Genomic DNA, 21,534 nt, shown 5'->3' with positions numbered 1-21,534 from the left:
AATGGAGTGACCCATGCCATACAGCGAGAGAGCGAGGCACTGACAGGACAGAATGTTAAATGTTGAAATATGTACAAACCATCATTGAAGGATCCGTTTCTGTTCTTGCGGCCTCCCAAAGGCTACACCCAGTACGCGATATCCGAGGTGAATCTTTAACTATGAATTGGATTAGAAAAACCGACAGGGGAAAATGTATTACAGGGAAAGAGAACTGAGTATGCCAAGCTTGGGAAGTGTGAAAGTACCTGGCGTGCATTTTTAGGGGGCGGGGTGTGGAGGGTGGCTATGTAAAGTGGCTTGATGTGGCTGCAATTTAGAAGCAATGGAAAATGTGGCCATTTTACCGAAATGAAGAGTCTAGATATGAGGCGTTCATTAGGGAAGACAAGGGCCTGAATTTTGGAAATGAGAGACGTAATGGAATAATGGCTTGGACAGACACTTGTTAGTTAAAATCGATTCAATGTTTATAGATTGAATGTGGTAGCTGAAGGAGAGAGAAATAGATTTCTAGAGTAAGGGTAACTGATGGATGTCTTTTTTTAATCCATTATTTTTGACTTCTGAATGTAATAGTAATATATGCTCAAGGAACATTTTATTATAGAAAATAAACCCCCAAGTTAAAATCACCCATTATCCCACCACCCAAAGATGGTCACTATTAACAATATGGTATGTGTTCTTATAGACTTTATTTGTATGTAAATGTGTGTTTATGTGTGTGTAATGTTTTAGCCTCTATATTAAGACACAATATGTGTGTGATATTTTTTAGAACAAAAGGTATACCACATAGAATTTTGTATATATTTTTCACTTTATCGTGAATCTTTTCCCATTCATCATTCTTTGAAAACATTAATATCCCCTCATGTGTATCATAATATAACCTTTATTTTTCAAAATACCATTGTAATCAACAGTGATATAAGCCCATCTTTAACTACAACTCTGATTTTCTTCAGAATAATATTTAGAAGTAGAACTAGTGGGTCAAAGAATATGAACATTTAAGACTTACACAGATAGGTTATACCAATTCAGGTTTCCATTAAAAATAAGAGAGTATTGGTTTCACCAAATCCTCAACAACAGCCTTAACAGTTTCTTTTAATCTTTGCTAATTTGGTAGGCAAAAATAACATTCCATTGTTTTAATTTACATTTTGTGCATTTGTACATTAGCCATTTTTATTTCTTTGAACATTTCTCTTCATATTTGTTGCTCATTTTCTTATTAGCTGCTAGCTTTTAAAAAATTGACCTGCGTGAGTTCTTCATATATTACTAAGCCTTTAGCATACTTGCAGAAAAATTTCCAGTTTGCTGTTTGTTTGCTTTTTGTTATACACAATTTTTATTGCAGTATAATTTATAGAAGGACAGGGCACAAATCACAAGTGTGCGGATGGTTATATTTTCACATGTTGAGCACACCCATGTAACCAGCACCCAGATCAAGAAACAGGACAGGTCGGGCATGGTGGCTCACACCTGTCATCTCAGCACTTTGGGAGGCTGAGGCAGATGGATCCCTGGACCCAGGAGTTTGAGACTAGCCTGACAGCATGGCGAAACCCGATCTCTACAAAAAATACAAAAATTGTCTGGGTGTGGTGGAACGTGCCTGTAGTCCCAGCTACTGGGGAGGCTGAGGTGGGAGAATCACTTGAGCCTGGGTAGGTTAAGGCTGCAGTGAGCCATGATCGCACCACTGCACTCCAGCCTGGATGACAGGGCCAGACTCTGCCCCAAAAAAATAAAAAATGAAAAAGAAACAACATCACCGGCACACCAGAAGCTCCCTCCTGGTCCTTTTCCATCACTATTCCCTACCCCAAAATGACCACTCTTTAAACGTAATAACCTAGATTAATTTTGTCTATTTTTATTGTTTAGACACTGTGCATTTCTATTTATATACTCTCTTATTTCTGACTTTTATTTTTCCTCTCTGGCTTTGTGAGATTCGTCCATATTATTAACATGAAAATTTTTATTTCTGCATAGCATTCCATGTGAATATATGATCATTTTTAAATTCATTCTTCTGTTGATGGTCATTGAGTAGTTCCCAGGTTTAAACTAGTGCTACTGTGAACCTTTTCGTATGTGTTTGGTTAAACATATTTCTGGTGGATATGTATGTAGGAATGGAATTTCTAGGTCATAGCAAATACATAGATATTTCTGTAGAGATTGCCAAACTTTATTCCAAAGTGGTTATACCAGTTTATTCTCCAGCCAGGAAGGTATGAGAGGTCCCTTTGCCCCACATTCTCATCAACACTTGCTAATTTTAGTGTTTTTCTTTTTATGATTCTAGTGTTTATGTCTTGGTATCTCCTTGAAGTTTTTAGTTTGTATTTCCTTGATAAAGATATTAAGATTTTTAATGTGTTTGTTAGCCAATTGTATATCCATTTTGTGAAGCCACATCAAATTTCTTGCATTTTTTTCTATTGGGTTGTCTCTTTTTCTTACTGATTTGAAGGAATTCTTTACCTACACTGGATACAAGCCCTTTGTTAGAGACACAGTTGGCCCTCCTTATCTGAGAATTCCACATCTGCAGATTGGACCAACTGTGGCTCATGCCTGTAATCCTAGCACTTTGGAAAACTGAGCCAGGAGGACCACTTGAGACTAGGAGTTCGAGACCAGCCTGGCCAACATGGCGAAACCCCGTCTCTACTAAAAAAATACAAAAACTAGCTGATAGTGGCGTGCGCCTGTAGTCCCAGCTACTCTAGAGGCTGAGGCATGAGAATCGCTTGAACCCAGGAGGCGGACATTGCTCTGGGTGACAGAGTGAGACTCCATCTCAAAAAAAAAAGGAATATTCAGGCCCAGTAAGGTGGCTCATGCCTATAATCCCAGCACTTTGGGAGGCTAAGGCGGTAGTATTGCTTGAAGCCAGGAGTTTGAGACCAGCCTGGCCAACATTAACAAGACCCTGCATCTTTTAAAAAAAAAGAAAAAAGAAAAAAATTAACCAGATGTGGTGATGCATGCCTGTAATGCCAGCTACTCCAGAGCCTGAGGCAGAAGATTGCTTGAGCCCAGGAATTTGAGGCTGCAGTGAGCTACATTTCCAGCCTGGGTGACAGAGTGAGACCATATCTCTAAATAAATAAATACTCAAAAATATTCAAAAAATAATACAAATAAAAAACTTTACAGGATAACAACTATTTATATAGCGTTCACATTGTATTAGGTATTACAAATAATCTACAGCTGACTTAAAATATGTGAGAGAATGTGTGTATGTTATATGCATATATTATGCCATTTTATATAAGGGACTTGAGCATCCATGGACTGGGTATTTGCCCCAGTCCTGTGACCAATTCCCCATGAATAAAGAGACAACTGTATATACCTCATATATCTTACCTTGGGCTATTTGTGGCTTCTGCACACTTTTAATCGTGTCTTTCAATGAACAGAAGCTCTTTATTATAATCCAATTAAACCTTATTCTTTTATGATTAGTGCTGTTAAAAAAAATTTGCCTGTTCTAAGGTCACAAAGATATTTTCTTTAAAAGCTTTATTTGACCTTTTCCCATTTAGATCTGTCATCCATCTGGTGCTGATTTTTGTATGGTAACAAGTGAAGATCAACTTTTTTTTTTTTCCCCATGTGGATGTCCAGTTGACCTGGCACCATCACTGAGCAGATCATTTTTTCCCCCACTGAACTGTAGTGTTGCCTTTGTCATAAATCAGGGAACCTTTTATGTGTGAATTTCCTTCTGTACCCTTTCTTATTTGCCATTGATCATTTTGTCTATTCTTGTGTTAATACCACTTTATTTTAATCACTATAATTTTAAAAATAGGTTTTAATATCTGATAGCATAAGACCCTTCAGCTGTATTTTTTCTTCAAGATTGCCTTTGGCTATTCTTGGCCCATTATATTTCCATATAAATTTTAGATCAGCCTGTCAGTTTTTGTGGGGGAAAAAAAAAAAAAAAAAGACCTACTGAGACTTTGATTGAAATTGCTTTGAAGCTGTAAATTACTTTGGGGAAACTTAACATCTTTACAATATTGAATCTCCAATCTATGAACATTTATTACTTGCCTTCTAAATGAGTCAGGCAACTTCCCATTTCATTCTGTGCTCTGGGACTGATTTTACAAAATGAGAATTTTCTGTTTCTTCAGGGTATAGCTAAATTGGCCTTACCTGGGGAAAAGAGACTGAATGTTGTCTATCAGTTCAATTGCTTTTATGGTTATTGCTCAGGTACAATTTTCTATTTTGGTAACTTTTTTATTCTGAAAGGCAGTGTAATATAGTTAAAGATATGGGCTCTGGAGCTGGATAACCTAAGAAATCCTAGGTCAGCTATTTATTAGTTAATGTGACTTCGAGCAGGTTACTTGTCTAAGCTTCAGTTTTCTCCATATTAAATAAAAATAACAGTATCTGTCTCGTAAGGTAGTTGTGAGTACTAAATGATTTAATATAAGTGAATTACTTAGATGAGTACCTGACACATTGTAAACACTCACTAAATGTTACCTTTTATTAAATTTTTCCAGCAAATTGCTTTTTATCTAGGTTTTCAATATAATTGATATATTCTTAGTAGTCTCTTAATTTTTAGTTTCATTTAGAGCATGAATTAGATCTGATTGTTGTTATGTTTTTCTTTTTGTTTTGCATAGATGCGCTGGAGTGTCAACTTACCAGATAGACTTCATTTTTTTTGAGACAGAGTTCCACTCTTATTGCCTAGGCTGGAATGCAATGGCAGGGTCTTGGCACGCTGCAACCTCCGCCTCCTGGGTTCAAGCAATTCTCCTGCCTCAGCCTCCCAAGTAGCTGGGATTACAGGCATCCATCACCACGCCCAGCTAATTTTTGTATTTATAGTAGAGATGGGGTTTCACCATGTTGGCCAGGCTGGTCTTGAACTCCTGACCTCAGGTGATCCACCCACTTCAGCCTCCCAAAGTGCTGGGATTACAGATGTGAGCCACCGTGCCTGGCCCCAGGTAGACTTTTCAAAGAACTAGTTGTTGATTTTGTTTGATCAGTTCTATTGAATTTGTTTGTGGTTTTAAATTTTTTAAAATTTCTACTTTTATCCATTTCCATTCATCTATTTGTGTTTATTTTGCTATTTTTGTTCTGTTTTCTTTAGCTTCTTGAGTTAAAAACCTAAATGCCCAAAATAACTTGTAAGGCTATAAATTTCCCTGAGTATTGCTTCAGTTGTATCACGCAAGTTTTGAAATGTAGTTTGTCTCACAGTTGTGTAAGTTCCATTTTTATTTCTTATTTAATACCCAAGTGTATAGTTGAGGGATTGATGTTATCGTTGGTGATTATTTTTCTCCATGTATCCCTCAGACCCATAATTCCACCTTGATCATTATGGACTGCATCACTGTATTCCCTTGTCCTCTGGGTTCCATTTAGGTTCGGCCAGTGGGAAGGACCTGCAGATCAAAGGATGGAGGAAAGAGCGCCAGAGAGGTTTGGGTGTTTCTTGTCTGAATTCTTTCCCTCTATGGCTACTATTTGTTAGTGATTGCATTCCTGTACCTAAAGCCACAACTTTTTTTTTTTTTTTTTTTTTCGAGGCGGGGTCTTGCACTGTTCCCTAGGCTGGAATGCAGTGTTACCATCATAACTCACTGCAGGCTCCAACTCCTGGCTCAGGCGATCCTCCCAACTCAGCCTCCTGACTAGCTGGGACTACAGGCATGTGCCACCACATCCAGCTAAACTATAACTCTTATTAGGGGATTCTTCTTGAGAAAGGCTTTGAGCAGCCATCTTATATCCTGCGTTTGTGCTTTACCACCTATGAGACCTGTAACCCCCTCTACCACTGTTACCACTTTCATTCCATTTAGATCTCAGGCCACTGACTGAGAAAGGCCTTCTTTTGAAGAGCCGAAAGCTTGTTAGGCACAATGTTTTCTTGCCATCTACCACTTGATTACTCAGCCAGTGGAACATATTTCAGGTTCTGCTAAGTCAGCCCTACTTCTAGATACTAAGTACTGTGTCAACCATACATCCTAATGCACAGTGACTGGTTTTTGGCACCAGGGACTGGTTTTGTGGAAGACAATTTTTCCACAGATGGAGGATGGTTTCAGGATGAAACTGTTCTACCTCAGATCATCAGACATTAGTTAGATTCTCATAAGGAACACACAACCTAGATCTCCCACATGCGCAGCTCACAATAGGTTTCCTGCTCCTATGAGAATCTAATGCTGCCACTGATCTGACAGGAGGCAGAACTGTGATGGTAATGCTCGCTCACCCACTGGCCCACCTGCCTGCCGGCTGTAGGCTGTATTCCTAACAGGCCACGGACCAGTACCAGTGCTGTGTGGGCCTGGGGGTTGGGGACCCCGTTAATGCAGTAAACAGAAAGCTGTCCGTGTGCCATAAGCAGAAAGGAATTTAGCATAGGGAATTAGTGGTTAGATTATCATTGGAAGGCCTACAGGATCAAGCTCTATCCAAGTTACTATGCTCATGAAGGCAAGAGCACGTGATCATGATCATAGTTACAGTCCAGGAATCAGAAGCCATCACCACATCTGCTTCGCAATAACCTAACAAAGTGATACCTTGGTATTGGAACTTGGAGTGTCTCCACTGTCTCTACCACATCTGCAGCTGTGTTACCAAGAAGCTGGAGTACCCATATTGGAATACTGCTATAGAAACATTTTGCCTCACGGCTTTGTTTCATAGAAAAAAAAAAAGAAAAAGAGAGAGAGAAGGAGGGAGGGAAGAGAAGGAATGAGAGAACAAATGGACAAATGAAATAACAAGGCCAGGAGTGGGAGGATCAGAGGATCACTTGAGGCCAGCAGTTGGAGACCAGCCTGGGCAACATAGCGAGACCTTGCTTCTATAAAAAATTATTTTAAAGAATTAGCTGGGCATGGTGGCATGCACCTGTGGCCCTAGCTACTCAGGAGGCTGACACAGGAGGATTGCTTAAACCCGGGAGTTCAAGGCTGTGATGAGCTTTGATGAGGCCACTGCACTCTGCCTTGGTGACAGATTGAGACTTTGCCTTTATTATTTTTTTTTTTTTTAAAAAAGAACAGATGAAACAAAAGCCAAAGGAGCCAAAAGTGGACTTCTGCTTCTCTTCCACCTTCCCAATCTCTTACACAGCACTCCTACTTGGGGAAACCCTAATTTATATCTAGAATCCTAGCTGCAAGATAATTTGGGAAATGTCAGATGTAGCTTTCCTGCCTCTGTAACACAAGAGGTACACTGGAAGAAGGATTATAGAATAGAGATTGAACAAGCTAGTTTGCCATATCTATCTTAGGGCCTAACCTTGCTTCCCCTAAGAAAATTTAACTGTGATTTTTTTTTTTTTTGGTATATTTATTGTAATACTGTTATTTTAATGATCTTCAGAGTCAGAAAGCAGACTGATTCATGTCTTGAGACTTACCTAGAGAATTACATGCTGCATTAAAGTTAAAAACTTAAATCATGCAGAGTTTTGGAAAATATTCCAACAGCATCCCTTCCCTTAAAACAAACTCTTTGAGGTATCTTGTTTTAATTTCTATTTCTTGGATTATTTGTAAATTTTACAGTATTATATTTTGGGTCATTGTACTTCTCCTAACAGTGATAACATTGAGTCCTCTTAGTCTGAGAGGAGTAGATGTGCACTGAAAGATGATATAAGAGAAGGACTAAGGGAGGAAAGAAAAAGTGAAGTGCCCAGGCCCAATTCCCATTTCTTGCCCTAGAATCTGATTACCTTCATTTTATCAGAGCTAGATTCCCTACATACTTTCAAGGTTAATTCCATTATATTGGAGGCTGACTCCTCCTTCTATAAGATCATTTGTTTTAATCAGAATCTTCTATCATCATTCTGCTCTAAGAGGCTGAATTGAGAAGGGCGGTATAACCTCATCTCAGACCACTCAGGCTAAACAGCAACAGAACAAAGTTTAGAAAATGATGGATACTATGTCTAACATGAGTATTAGCAAAATAAGCATGAAATACCAAGATTGTTGTTTTACTCTATTATCGTCATCATTAATTACAGTGTTTTGAGAGTAAGAATTCTCCAATTACTTTAGAAAGGTGTTAAAGTTCTGATGTTGCTTTCTTAACTGTTTTTTAGACAGGGTCTCACTCGGTCGCCAGGCTGGCCTCCAATAGAACAATCACTGTTCACTGCATCCTCAACTTCCCAGGCTCAGGTGATTATCTCATCTCAGCTCCCAAGTAGCTGGGACTACAGGCATGTGCCATCATGCCCTACTAATTTTTTTTTTTTTTTTTTTTTTGAGATGGAATTTTGTTTTGCTCTTGTCGCCCAGACTGGAGTGCAATGGTATGATCTCGGATCACTGCAACCTCCACCTCCCGGGTTCAAGTGATTCTCCTGCCTCAGCCTCCCCAGTAGCTGGGATTACAGGCGCATGCCACCACACCCTGCTAATTTTTGTATTTTTAGTAGAGATGGGGTTTCGCCATGTTGGCCAGGCTTGTCTCGAATGCCTGACCTCATGTGATCCATCCGTCTCGGCCTCCCAAAGTGCTGGGATTACAGGCATGAGCCACCGTGCCCAGCCAAATTTTTGTATTTTTTGCAGAGAGTGGGTTTTGACATGTTGCCCAGGTTCAAGTAATTCTCCTGCCTCGACCTCCCAGAGTGCTGGGATTATAGACATGAACGACTGCACTGGACCTTAACTTTTAATTGCAGAAACTTCAGGTCATTTATTCTGTCTTAAACCCTGCTATTCCTAGAGGGAAGAATGCCTGGAAATAAGACTTTTTAAATCTGAAAGACTAATTTTTCTGCCTCTTTGCATCATTTGAAGTTCACTTAAACCATTCCTTTGTAACTTTCTTCTATTAGGGACAATATTGTATTAAAGGGATCTTTTACTCAAATCTCTTGAGTTGGTACCTTATCCTCTGTACTCAAATCTCTTGAGTTGGTACCTTATCCTCTGTAGGTGAACTCTTTACTGTTTTTGGTGTTTGTTTAAATTCATTCTTCCTCTTTTCTTTTGTTCCTGGCTGAGAAAGATAATTTTTACCCATTTTATCATGATTTTTTCTTCTCCAACTTCTTTCATACTTCTGTGTAAGTTATTAAATGTTAATCCTTTGTTGGCCATATGTTCAGCTTTCATCCTTTTCCCCCATAGCACTTAATCAGTTGAATGAAAGGAAGTGACTCTCACAAAACCTTTCACATTTAAAAGGAAGTTTTAAAAAATTTCTCTCTTCCTCGAGAGATTCCCCTTTCTTTGTATTTTTAAAAGTTACTATACATCTCTGACAAACATTAAAGCATTTTTTTCCCTAAGTAATAATTGTATATTCTTTCTTACTTGCATTTTTGATTTGACTAATGGAAGAATATTGTTTTTGTCTGTGAACATATATATGGACCGTATTTGCTATTCTTATAATGGAGCTTTCTGTCTAGAATAATTATACATATAAAATTTAAAGTATTATTATATCATTTTATTTTTTAAATATATCCTGAGTTTCAGTTTGTCAAACATAAAGCCCTAAAGTTGTATTATTTAAAATAATCTAGTTCCAAGTAGTAGCTGAGATTAGAAGCATAGCAAAATTCATGCTATCACTATCTATAATAGGAATAATATTTATTAATAGTGTTATTAAATCACAACTCTATTGACATCAAAGATTGACCATTAAGACCAAGTCTAGCCAGATACGGTGGTTCACACCTGTAATCCCAACAATTTAGGAGGCTGCGGTTAGAAGATCACATGAGCTCAGGAGTTCAAGACCAGCCTGGGCAACATAGTGAGACCCTGTCTCTACAGAAAATGTAAATATTGGCCAGTGTGGTAGCATGTACCTGCAGTCCAAGCTGCTTTGGGGGTTGAGGTGGGAAGATTGCTTGAGCCCAGGAGGTTGAGGCTGCAGTGAGCTGTGATTGCAGCTCTGCATTCCAGCCTGGGCAATGAAATGAGACCCTGTCTCAAAACAAAAACAAAAACAAAACACTAACTCCGGTTTATAACCAAGAAATTCCATGTTTAATATGAATTACAAAAATTATTCTTGGGGAACAAGTCTGCTTTTTTTCTGCTTATGTTGTGTGATTTCTTCTGTTTTGGCTTCTTCACAGATCCTTGGGGCTCCAGTTAAAACATTTTTTTCTCTTTTACGTCTAAACATCCAAGAAAAGTAGGAAGTTGTTCTCTCTTTTATGTATTTTTTATTGTATTTATTAAAATGTAAGTCCCTTTGTCTCAAGCTATGACACACACAGTGCCTACATTACTTTTTGTAGTTACCTTGGTATTTTATGTGCAGCTATATTGAAAGTTTTCATTCTGTTAAAAGCATTGTGGAAAGAAGACTAGATGAGGAGTCAAGAGACTAACATAAATTAGTAATGAGATTCTGAATAAGTCATTTAATTTCTCTAGAACTTGTTTCCCAGGATCATCCTTTATACCATATCATCTTTTGGTATGAAATTTTTCTTAAGTCCATTCTAGGGGATCGGAAACTATCTAGTGGATTGAATAAATGAGAGTAGGCCCTTAGAGGCTTCCATTAATTAGAAAATACAGGAAAAGAATCTACTCATTTTCAGTCTCTTTTTATATTAAAAATCCTGACTCAATTTTAGTTTTCCTTGGTTCTGCACCAGGTGTTCTCTGAGTTCCTAGAAGCAATTCATGCCTTAAGGATTTAGGAAAAAAAGTTCAAAGCTCAGTGTACTCCACAGGGGCACGGTGTTAGAAAGTGTACTAATTCCAACCAGGTGCAGTGGCTCATTCCTGTAATCCCAGCACTTTGGGAGGGTGAGGCAGGCGGATCGCCTGAGGTCAGGAGTTTGAGACCAGCGTGTCTCTACTAAAAACGCAAAAGTTAGCTGGGCATGGTGGCGGGCACCTGTAATCCCAGCTGCTCAGGAGGCTGAGGTAGGAGAATTGCTTGAACCCAGGAGACGGAGATTGTAGTGAGCCGAGATCACGCCATTGCACTCCAGCCTGGGCAACAGAGTGAGACTCCGTCTCAAAAAAAAAAAGTATACTAACTTCATTGCCTCTGGATTTTTTGAGTATTATTTATAGTATACATTGAGACTTCCTGTTATTCTCACTATAGCAAATCAGTGTGCCCATTACTTTTTACTTGAAATAACATATTTGAGGACACCCTTTATTTTAAAATCTGCATTGTAATTTATGTAGTTGACAGAATATAGCCTCCTATCTCTTACTGTTGAGGTTTTTGCTGATTAATCCACAACTTTTAATATTATATCTCATTAAGACCTTTATTAAAATGGATTTTTTATTCTTTTTTCTGTTTTTTGAGACAGTCTCACTCTGTCACCCAGGCTGGAGTACAAGTGGTGCAATAGTAGCTCGCTGCAGCCTTGAACTCCTAGGCTCCAGCTATCTTCTCCTCTCACCTCATCCTGTGTGAGCCATAGTGGCCCGTTATCTTTTCCTTTTTTTTTATTTTTTGTTTTTTTATTTGGGATAAAAAGCAAGGGAAATAAAGTTGGATGTTATCTCATAATATCCAAACATTATATTAAAGTTTACTCCATGCTCTCCTCACATCCAACATTTTGCCAATTGTGTTTGATCTTCTGGCCTTTGTCTTAAAGCAGTTGAAAATGAAGTTTTGCTTCCTCTCCTTGCTTCTGCTCTGCATTCATTTAAGTGACTGATACATGCCAGTTAATTAGCTAGATTTCAAATAATATTAAAAGTAGCATCAGAACCAGGGAGATACCAATCTACCATTGCTGGCTTCTCTCCACTTAGTTAAGACAATCCACTGCTATCCTTGCTTTTTAGTCAATAGAGTATAAAAGCTGTGTGAGTCAGTTTTCTCCTATTGCATCTCTTAGTCGTTTGATGGGTATGTTTGATTTTTATTTAGATTTTGGACTTAGGTAGTATTGCACTTAAGTACATTTGTACTGTTGTGTAGAGAAATCTTAAGGTTACTCTTTTTTAAAATGTTTGCTATTTATTACATCTCATATAAGAATCATTGGATAGGATTTCAGTGGAAAATATTAGAAGCCTACAGCCGGACAAACTTATTAATATATGTGTCTCACTTTTTCTTGGTTTATTTAAAAACTTTTAAATAAACACGAACACTAAAAACATCCTTTGAAGGCATTTTTAAAACTCCGGTATTCCTATTACCTTCGTCTGTAGTTGCTGAGTAATAACAGCACTGAAGAAATAATGTTCAGATATTTTTTCAAAGGTCTGCTTCTGATAGGAAAATGCTTAGTAATGACAGAGGCACGCCCTCCAATTCAGTGGCCATTTTGTACTGTAGTTCTTCTGGAGAAACAAGTGGGAATCATCAAAGAAAGAAATGTATGGATCAAAAAAGAATATGGACAAGAGGCAGTAAATTTTTCATTTAGGTCAACTGGAGAAATTAGAACCATGCTGTCTGTGAGTAGTTTAATCAGTTGGACCAATTTTAATGGACCCTTTTAGCTTAATCTCTTTAAATTCTATGATTCGATTTTACTTTGCTGATTAATTAACTAATGCTTGAATTTGGGGCTTTTGGTATACTAAGTTAGAAATTATGTTGAAATGTGAATGCTCTGAAAAGCATTTCCTATTATTTTATATCTTAATATCCTGATATTATCTAAGGTTTAAGGGAGATAAAAGCACAAAGTAGTTAATTTCAGATTATACTTTGTGATTGTGTACTGAATTAAGATAAGTGAAAAGTCTATAGAAATTTACTACATTGGCAATACAATTATGGGGAAATTTATTTTCCATCATGGGATTTTGTTAATTTTGACAGAGATTTAGCCTTTTAAGTAGATTCCTCATTAAAAATTGAGAAAAATCACTGCCTTTTATAATTTGTTACAGTTTTACTCATCAGTTTATTTTGTGATATTCTGCAGCTAGCCTGGAAAAACATGGAAATCATAGCAATTAACAAGAGGAGTTTAATCCTTTTCAGTGGTATTTTCCAAAAACGATATATTGTTGTTCTATATGTGATAGTCACATTTAGACCTATAGCTTTAAGCTGTATTCAAAGATAAAATATTTTTTTAAATGCTTTGAAATAACACATAATAATTTTCAGGCACATATTTTCCCATCAAATCCCTTTAGTTGCAGATACCTTTTCCCTAGAGATTTTATTTTGAATTAAAGATCTTTTAGAGGTTCTGTTGGCATGGTAGAAACTTTTAAAAATATGTAATTTACATGGTAGTATGTAGAGAATACTTTTTTCCCAGAGAAATTACAAATTGGTACAAACTTGAAGAAAAGTTACATATAACTTGGTGAATTCTGTAACTTGGGAATGGAAATTAAAGGCTTTTTGATCCTTTGAACCAGAATAAGCACAGATTCATATAGGTGTGAAGTCTGCATTAACAAAGTTACTTCTCAAACATTACACAATTTTGGGCTTTTGTGCCAATGCTTTGTGCCTTATACGCCCTTCTCTGTTAGTAGCTAGTGTGCCTGTGTTTTCTTGCTTTTTGTATTTAATATGGACTGCATGGCCCAAATAACATCTGACATCTGACAATAGTTAGCATTTTGCCAAACCTGATAATGTGGTTTAGATATCATACTGACATTTTAAATAAAGGAATGTGTAATAGTTGAAGTAGAGCGTTAGTTTTGGGGTTGGTTTAGTTTGGGTTTTTTTGTTCGTTTGTTATTTTTTGGATTTTTTGAAACAGAGTCTCACTCTGTCGCCCAGGCTGGAGTGCAGTGGCACAATCTGAGCTCACTGCATCCTCTACTTCCCAAGCTCAAGCAGTCCTCCTGCCTCAGCCTCCTGAGTTGCTAAGAGCACAGGTGTGTACCACCATGTTCGGCTAATTTTTGTATTTTTTGTAGAGACAGCGCTTCGCCATGTTGCTCAGACTGGTCTCAAATTCCTTGGCTCAAGTGATCTACATGGCTTAACCTCCCAAAGTGCTGGAATTATGGGGGTGAGCCACTGCACCCACCCCATCATTAGTTTTTATATGGAAAAGTGTATTGGCTCATTTTATTCATTTACTAAACTCACATGTAATTAGGTACCTTCTTTTTTTCTTTTCTTTTTTTTTTTTCTTAGCAGACCTTAACTACCTTTTTCCACACAGATAACACATGAATATGTTCTCATTGTAAAAAATTCGCCCGCCTCGGCCTCCCAAAGTGCTGGGATTACAGACGAGAGACACCGCTCGGGGCCTCCATTTTCAATGAGTTGTTTTTGAAACCCATTAAGCTAGTTTTGAAAGTAATTTTTAAGACTAGAGTACCATTGTTTCTGTAGCCCCCAAGAACCTTTGCAGCCAATTTCTAACCTTGTGTAACGTGAGGCAAATGCTCTTACTTAATTTTCTTTTTCTTTTTTTTTTTTTTGAGAGGGAGTCTCTGTCTGTTGCCCAGGCTGGAGTGCAGTGTCATGATTTTGGCTCACTGCACCCTCTGCCTCCTGGGTTCAAGTGATTCTCCTGTTTCAGCCTCTCGAATAGCTGGTATTACAATAAACCCACATTACAGTCTCCCGCCACCATGCCCGGCTAATTTTTGTATTTTCAGTAGAGAGGGGGTTTCACTACGTTGGACAGGCTGATCTCAAACTCCTGACCTCAAGTGATCCGCTGGGATTACAGGCATCAGCCATGGTGCCCGGCTCTTACTGAATTCTTACATGTGAGCTATAGCTCATCTGAAGCAAAAATAAGGATTGGGAATAAATGTAGATATTATCAGGAGAATAATGCTAGCCTATTTTGAGTTTTCTAACTTAATCTGCTAAATAGATTTAAAATTACAAGTTTAGTTTCTAGTTAAGTAAAACAAACAACTATACACAGTACTACATTAGACCAAATTAATGAACTTCTTTACTCAAAATTATTTGCAATATGATGGGGTAGATAACAGCACTGAATCTATCAGGTTTATCCGACCCAGAAAAATCCCTCTTCTCTTATTTACTACTATCTGTCCTTGTGACTTTGGGCAAGTTCCCTTGGTCTCTCTGTGCCTTAGTTTCTTCATATCTAAAATGAGCCATGCCTCATAAGGTTATTGCAAAGATGAGACAGGCTTGTATATACAAAAAAAAAAACAAAAAAACTTAGATTAATTCCTGGCCCTGTCTGGGTACTCAATAAATGTTTAGTACTGCTGTTGTTTGTGGGGAGATGGGTGGAAAATAAATCAACCAACCGGATAGGAACTACACTGATCATCCTCCTGTGAGAAGACTGTGCATCTGGGTAGTATCAAGCAGAATTATCAGCCTCCACTGACATCACCAAACCAGAGGTTAAACTTGCTGTAAACTCAGAAATGGGCAGTGGGAAAAGATCAAGAGCCATTATCAAACAGTCACCACTTATAGCCCCATAGCCTTGGGAAAACACAGCACTGGAATATTATTTTGTTTTGTTTTGTTTTCATTATCTTGTTCATGTTGGTGCCTGCTATGGCTCTATTTCCCTTGGAAACTAAATTTCTAAATTGGTAATCCATTGCCTCCTGATTATTTCTCTTCTCTGAATTTATACCTTAAAATTTCTTGACTTCTTCCCATTTGCTACTTTATATTAGCCTTAGGCTAATAAATACAGAGCACTCTCTGAAGGATGAATAAAAATCATGGAGCCTGTAGATCGTAATAACACCAATTTTATATGAGCATTTTCCAAAATTTTCTCGTGAGAAAAAAGTCTGTATTGGTATGTTCCCAGATTGTGTAGCTTCTATGAAACTTAAAACCACCAATGGAAGGGGACAATTTAAGATGAAGTTAGCTTGAAGAGAGACAAAAATATGATTGAATTGAAAATTATACCTTGCAGGGTTCAGCATTTTGAACCTTATAGAATATAACATATGATATATATGGTGAACTTGAGAGAGGTGGTTTCTTTTACATCTCAATTTTTCTCAAAGAGACAATTTTATATTATAGTTTAAAAGTATGAGCTTTGGAATCAGACCAACTGGGTTTATGTTCTGATGGTGACTTTAAGCAAGTTATACCTCTTTATGACTCATTTCCTCATCTGTAAAATGAGAGTAATAATAAAAATACCTCTTTATAGAGTTGTTAGAATTAAATGAGGTATTATAAAACGTGCTTAACTCAATGCCTACTAAATAAGCAACTCAGCAAATGTTAACTATTTTTAGTGTTACTACATTGTTTTTCAGGCTTGGCTCTGCTGTTTTCTAAAATATGTATAGTAACTCTGTTAGGGCCCTCCTGTCTTCTCATACCATTATCTCTAGTTGATCTTACAGACTACATACGTTTCTATACTGGTATATCATATGAGTTTGCCACTATATTTATATGCTAAAAACTTGAATCTATACATTCAGTAGGCTACTTTCCTGACCTCCAGACATTTTAGGTCTACGCCATTCACATTTGACTATCTCATAAGGCACTTCTAATACATCACCTTCATCCTCAGATTTGTTGCTGCACCACTGTTTCATATTCCATTAAATAGCACCACCTGATTCTTCAAATCAGCAATCTTAATCTTGATCCCTCCGTTGCCAACCATTTTCAATCAGTAATCAAGTTATTTTGATTTTAATACTTAAACACATTTATTAAATGTTTTCATTTTTCTATACCTCTTGTAGTCCAAGTATCCAACAATAAGAGACTGGATAAATAAATCATGATAGATTCATGGAATTTATATGGTATAAGGACACTGAAAAGGAATAAGGTACAATATATGTCCTAATATGGAAAGGTCTCTAAAATACAGTCAATGAAACCAAGTGCAGAGAAACGTATATAGTATATTTCCATTTGTATAGAAATTTTGAAGGCTATTCATACATATGTAAGTGGATACTAAATTTGGGGGGAAGGATTCATGAGCTAAATGTTTATTACCTTTTGGATGAGAGACTAGGGGACTAGGGTAGGAAAAACAAAGTTATTTCTCATTTTATATCTTGTTGTATTGTTTAAATTTTTTGTATAAAAGCAGCAAGACAGTAAAAAACAAACAAACCCAGGTTGAGTAGTTGAGCTTAGTGTCCTTTTACAGATGAAATAAGTTAACTTTTCTTGTATATCCCCAGAGAGAAGTTAATGGGCGAGAACTACCCAAGTAACTAGTGCCTGACACAGAGTAGGCACTCAATAAGTATTTGGCTAGTGATAAAGGAGTAAATGATGATTATCCCTTTTCTATCCAGATGATCTTTACACTGGAATGCTGTTAGCACTCAGTCATTGCCATCTGCAAGAGAGAACAAATAGTGTGAGGGACCAGAATCAGAATTTGGCCAGTAGTTAGTGCAGACTACAAATTGCTTTTCTGAAAGGGTATATGGCCCTGAGATCAGCTCTTCTGATAAAGGGAAGGAGAGAGTCTCAAGGGTGCATCAGGGCTAGTGTGAAGAGCTTGGAGGGTTCAGACACACAGAATAAGTGACATAGGGCCCGGCGCAGTAGCTCACGCCTGTAATCTCAGCACTTTAGGAGGCCAAGGAGTGCAGATCACTTGAGGTCAGGAGTTTGAGACCAGCCTGGCCAACATGATGAAACACCATCTCCACTAAAAATACAAAAATGAGCCAAGTGTGGTGGCGCATGCCTTAAATCCCAGCTACTTGGGAAGCTGAGGTAGGAGAATCACTCGAACCTGGGAGATGGAGGTTGCAGTGAGCCGAGATTGTGTCACTGCACTCCGGCGTGAACAACAGACAGGAGAAAGAAAGAAAGAGAGAAAGAGAGAAGAAGGAGGAGGAGGAGGAGGAGGAGGGGAGGGAAGGAGGGAGGGAAGGAAGAAGTGAGGGAAGGAAGGAAGGAAGGAAGGAAGGAAGGAAGGAAGGAAGGAAGGAAACATTGCAACAATGACTACTGACTTGGAAGACAGACAATCATTGACTGTTCTTAGCCAGAAAAGAAAGAAAAGAAAAAGAAAGGAAGAAAGGAAGGAAAGAGAGAGATGAAGAAAGAAGTGACATAGAAGCAAAACAGAAAGAAGCATTGCAACAATGACTACTGAGTTGGAAGACAGACAAAGATTGACTGTTCTTAGCAAGCAAGCAAGAAAGAAAGAGAAGGGAAAGAAAGGAAAGAAAGAGACATAGAAGAAAAACAGAAACATTGCAACGAGTACTGAGTTGTAAGATAGACAGTCATTGACTGTTCTTAGCCCAGTAGAGGTGCTGGATTGTGGACCTGTAGTATTGATATTACTAGTGTGTCAATATCCAAAAGAAACCATTCAGTAAAGTGCCATTTGTGGAAGACGCTAGGTTTATTGAGATATCTAACTTTCCTAGTTAATATCTATGGCCCAGATAGTCAGAGTTGCACTTCTTTTCTTATGTTGACACCCCAACAGAATTTTTTAAAGAAGGAAATTTTTTTTTTTGGAAGACTGAATATCAGTTAGATGAGCATGAAGTTTATGTAGAAATAATCTCCCAACAGCTTAGCTCAGCTATTCTTAAAGTTTTTAAAATTTAAGGCTCTACTGGAGTAAAACGATGTTATATAGAAAATTATTTTCTCAGATATTTTTAATACTGTAATAACATTTCTCAGCCTATTTAAAGGTTCATATTGATCATCACAATACTTCTTTAAGTGTAACGAAGTGCTATAGTATTTTGGTTTTATATTAGTAGCTGATTAAAATTTCAGTGCACAAATTCTAATGCAGTTATTTTGAAGGTAGCTCATTTCACTCTTAGAAAGCCTGTTGAGTTTTTGCAACAGGCTGTTAAGCATTGCAAGTCATGAAAAATAACTAATTTTCCATTTTGGTCACTGCTTTTCACATCAGTCATCATCCCAAAATAAAAAGTAAATAATGAAAGCAGCTGCTAGGCTACTTATTTTTTTGTGATTTTTTTCAATCTCTGATTGAACTCGAAATGCTCGAAAACAGGTTCTCAGCCTTAGAACTATTGACACTTTGGGCCAGATAACTCTTTGTGAGGGTTGTCCCATGCAATATAGGATGTTGAGCAGCATCCCGATCTCTATGCACTAGATACCAGTAGCACTGCTCACATCCACCCCACAGTTTTTTGGGGGTTTTGGGATTTGTTTTTTTAAGATGGAGTCTCGTTCTGTTGCCCAGGCTGGAGTGCCGTGGCACTATCTTGGCTGCAGCCTCCGCCTCCTGGGTTCAAACGATTCTCCTGCCTCAGGCCTCCCAAGTCATTGGGACTGCAGATGTGCACCACCATGCCTGGCTAATTTTTGTTTTGTTTTTTTTTCTTTTTCAGTAGAGACGAGGTTTCACTGTGTTGGCCAGACTGGTCTCAAACTTGTGACCTCAAGTGACCCACCCATCTTGGCCTCCCAGAGTGCTGGGATTATAGGTGTGAGCCACCATGCCTTGCCGACAGGTTTTGTTAGTTTGTTTTGAGACGAGTCTTAAATGACTTACTGCGGCCTTGAGCTCCAGGCTCAAGCAGTCCTTCACTTTCAGCCTCCCAAGTAGCTGGGACCACAGGTGCACACCACCATTTCTGGCTAATTTTTTTATTTTTAGTAGAGACAAGGTCTTGCTTTATATTGCCTAGGATAGTCTCAGATGCTTGGCCTCAAGCAGTTCCTCCTGCCTTGGCCTCCCAAAGTCCTGAGATTACAGGTTTGAGCTACCCTGCCTAGCACACTCCTCAGTTTTAACAATGAAAAATGTCTCCAGAAATTGCCAGATGTGGGGAGGGGGAGTTGTGCAGTGATGATCTACTTTGAGAACCACTGCTTTATAAGAACATAGTAGTTTTTTTGTTTCTACTTTTTGTTTTTAACTGTCTTGTTTAATGGTGATTTTAAAACGTGGCTCAGAAAAATCACATAATTGAGAATAGTTTATTCCGTGAACTTTATATTAGCTTGTGGAAAGACAATGTGAATAATTCAAATTGACAAGTAAGTAGACACTTATTTGTGCCTTCACTGAGACTAGTAACTTGAAATCATGTTGCTAGAGGATACCTTTGATATTTGTTGACCTTGGTGAAAATATTAAAAAGCATAGACATTGTTGCAGGAAGTTTACAAGTCCAAATACTTGCTCATCATTTTCTGAATTTTTAAAATAAATACATAAAATAACGTATACAAGTTACACTAGTTGATACACATGTGATTAACTCATAAATTTATTTTAGATCTTAACTATATTAACTTTTGCTTTTTGTCATATTCTCTTTCAGTAGAGGTTAAAAGTACCACTGCTATGGAAGTACCACTACTAGATGAAAGTTTGAGCTGGACGTGGTGGCTCACACCTGTAATCCCAGCACTTTGGGAGGCCAAGGTGGAAGGATTGCTTGAGGCCAGGAGTTCAAGATCAGCCTGGGCAACATAGTGAGACCCTGTCTCTAAAAAAGAAAAAATAGAAATAAAATTGCCTGAGACTATTAGATGGAAGTTTGTAAGACTCTAATGGGTTTTTTTCTGGTTTTTATTTTGTTTTGTTTTGTTTTCTTTTTTAGAGACAGGATTTTGCTGTGTTGCCTAGGCTGGAGTATGGTGGCTATTCACAAGTGTGATCATAGGCCCTACAGCCTCAAACTCCTGGACTCAAGCAGGCATCCCCAGTAGCTGGGACTACGTGTGCGGTGTTTTAAAATCTAAAATCTAAATGGGCCAGGCGTGGTGGCTCGCGCCTGTAATCCCAACACTTTGGGAGGCTGAGGCAGGTGGATCACCTGAGGTCAGGAGTTCGAGACCAGCCTGGCCAACCTGGTGAAACCCTGTGTCTACTAAAAATACAAAAGTCAGCTGGGCATGGTGGCTGACTCCTGTAATCCCAGCTACTTGAGAGGCTAAGGCAGGAGAATCACTTGAACCTGGGAGGGGGAGGTTGCAGTGAGCCGAGATGGCACCACTGTGTTCTAGCCTGGGCCACAAGAGCGAAACTCCATCTCACCAAAAAAAAAAAAACAATAAAATGATTTTTCCCCAGATTATAATAATAATAAGTTGAATATTTTCGAGTTTACATTTTTGTTCCATAGTATTTTCTTAAGCCTTTTATACCAGACTTTAGGAAAACCTAGCATCTGATTTTTAAAAGACTTTTATTATAGACCTTAAAATTGTATTTTAAGGGGGAGAATACTACAACGAAAACTCCATGGCCAGGCCTGGTGGCTTATGCCTGTAATTCCAGCACTTGAGCTCATGAGTTCCAGACCAGCCTGGGCAACCTGGTGAAACCCCGTCCCTACCAAAAATACAAAAAGTGAACTGGGGGTGGTGGTGCACACCCGTGGTCCCAGCTACTTGGAAGACAGAGATAGGAGGATTGCTTGGAGGTTGCCATGAGCAGAGATAGCACTACTGCACTCCAACCTGGGTGACAGAGTGTGACACCATCTCAAAAAAAAAAGAAAAAAGCTCCATTTACCCATCACTCAGCTTCAGCAGCTGTTAACATTTTACCAAACTGTCTCATCTATTCCTCTCCCCCTCTCCCACCTTTTTTCTTGGTGTATT

General features: G+C 38.2%; 1 protein-coding gene across 5 annotated transcripts in view; it reads left to right on the top strand.

The window, feature by feature from the left end:
- The window catches only part of LOC105483677 (vezatin, adherens junctions transmembrane protein), an 85,306-nt gene that overhangs the window by 933 nt on the left and 62,839 nt on the right, over positions 1-21,534 (top strand). For 4 of the 5 annotated variants that reach the window (XM_011744654.3, XM_011744655.3, XM_011744663.3 and 1 more), the window contains exon 2: positions 5,449-5,505. The exons of the other annotated variant lie outside the window; for it this stretch is intronic. In XM_011744654.3, coding sequence (XP_011742956.1) covers positions 5,449-5,505 — 57 coding nt within the window. The remainder of the gene's footprint in view (positions 1-5,448; positions 5,506-21,534) is intronic. 5 annotated transcript variants of the gene reach the window in all.

This window comes from Macaca nemestrina, chromosome 10 (genome assembly GCF_043159975.1).
Source record: "Macaca nemestrina isolate mMacNem1 chromosome 10, mMacNem.hap1, whole genome shotgun sequence".
NCBI classification, from domain to species: domain Eukaryota; kingdom Metazoa; phylum Chordata; class Mammalia; order Primates; family Cercopithecidae; genus Macaca; species Macaca nemestrina.
The sequence above is the reverse complement of the archived record's forward strand: the minus strand, read 5'-3'. Positions and strand labels throughout refer to the sequence as shown.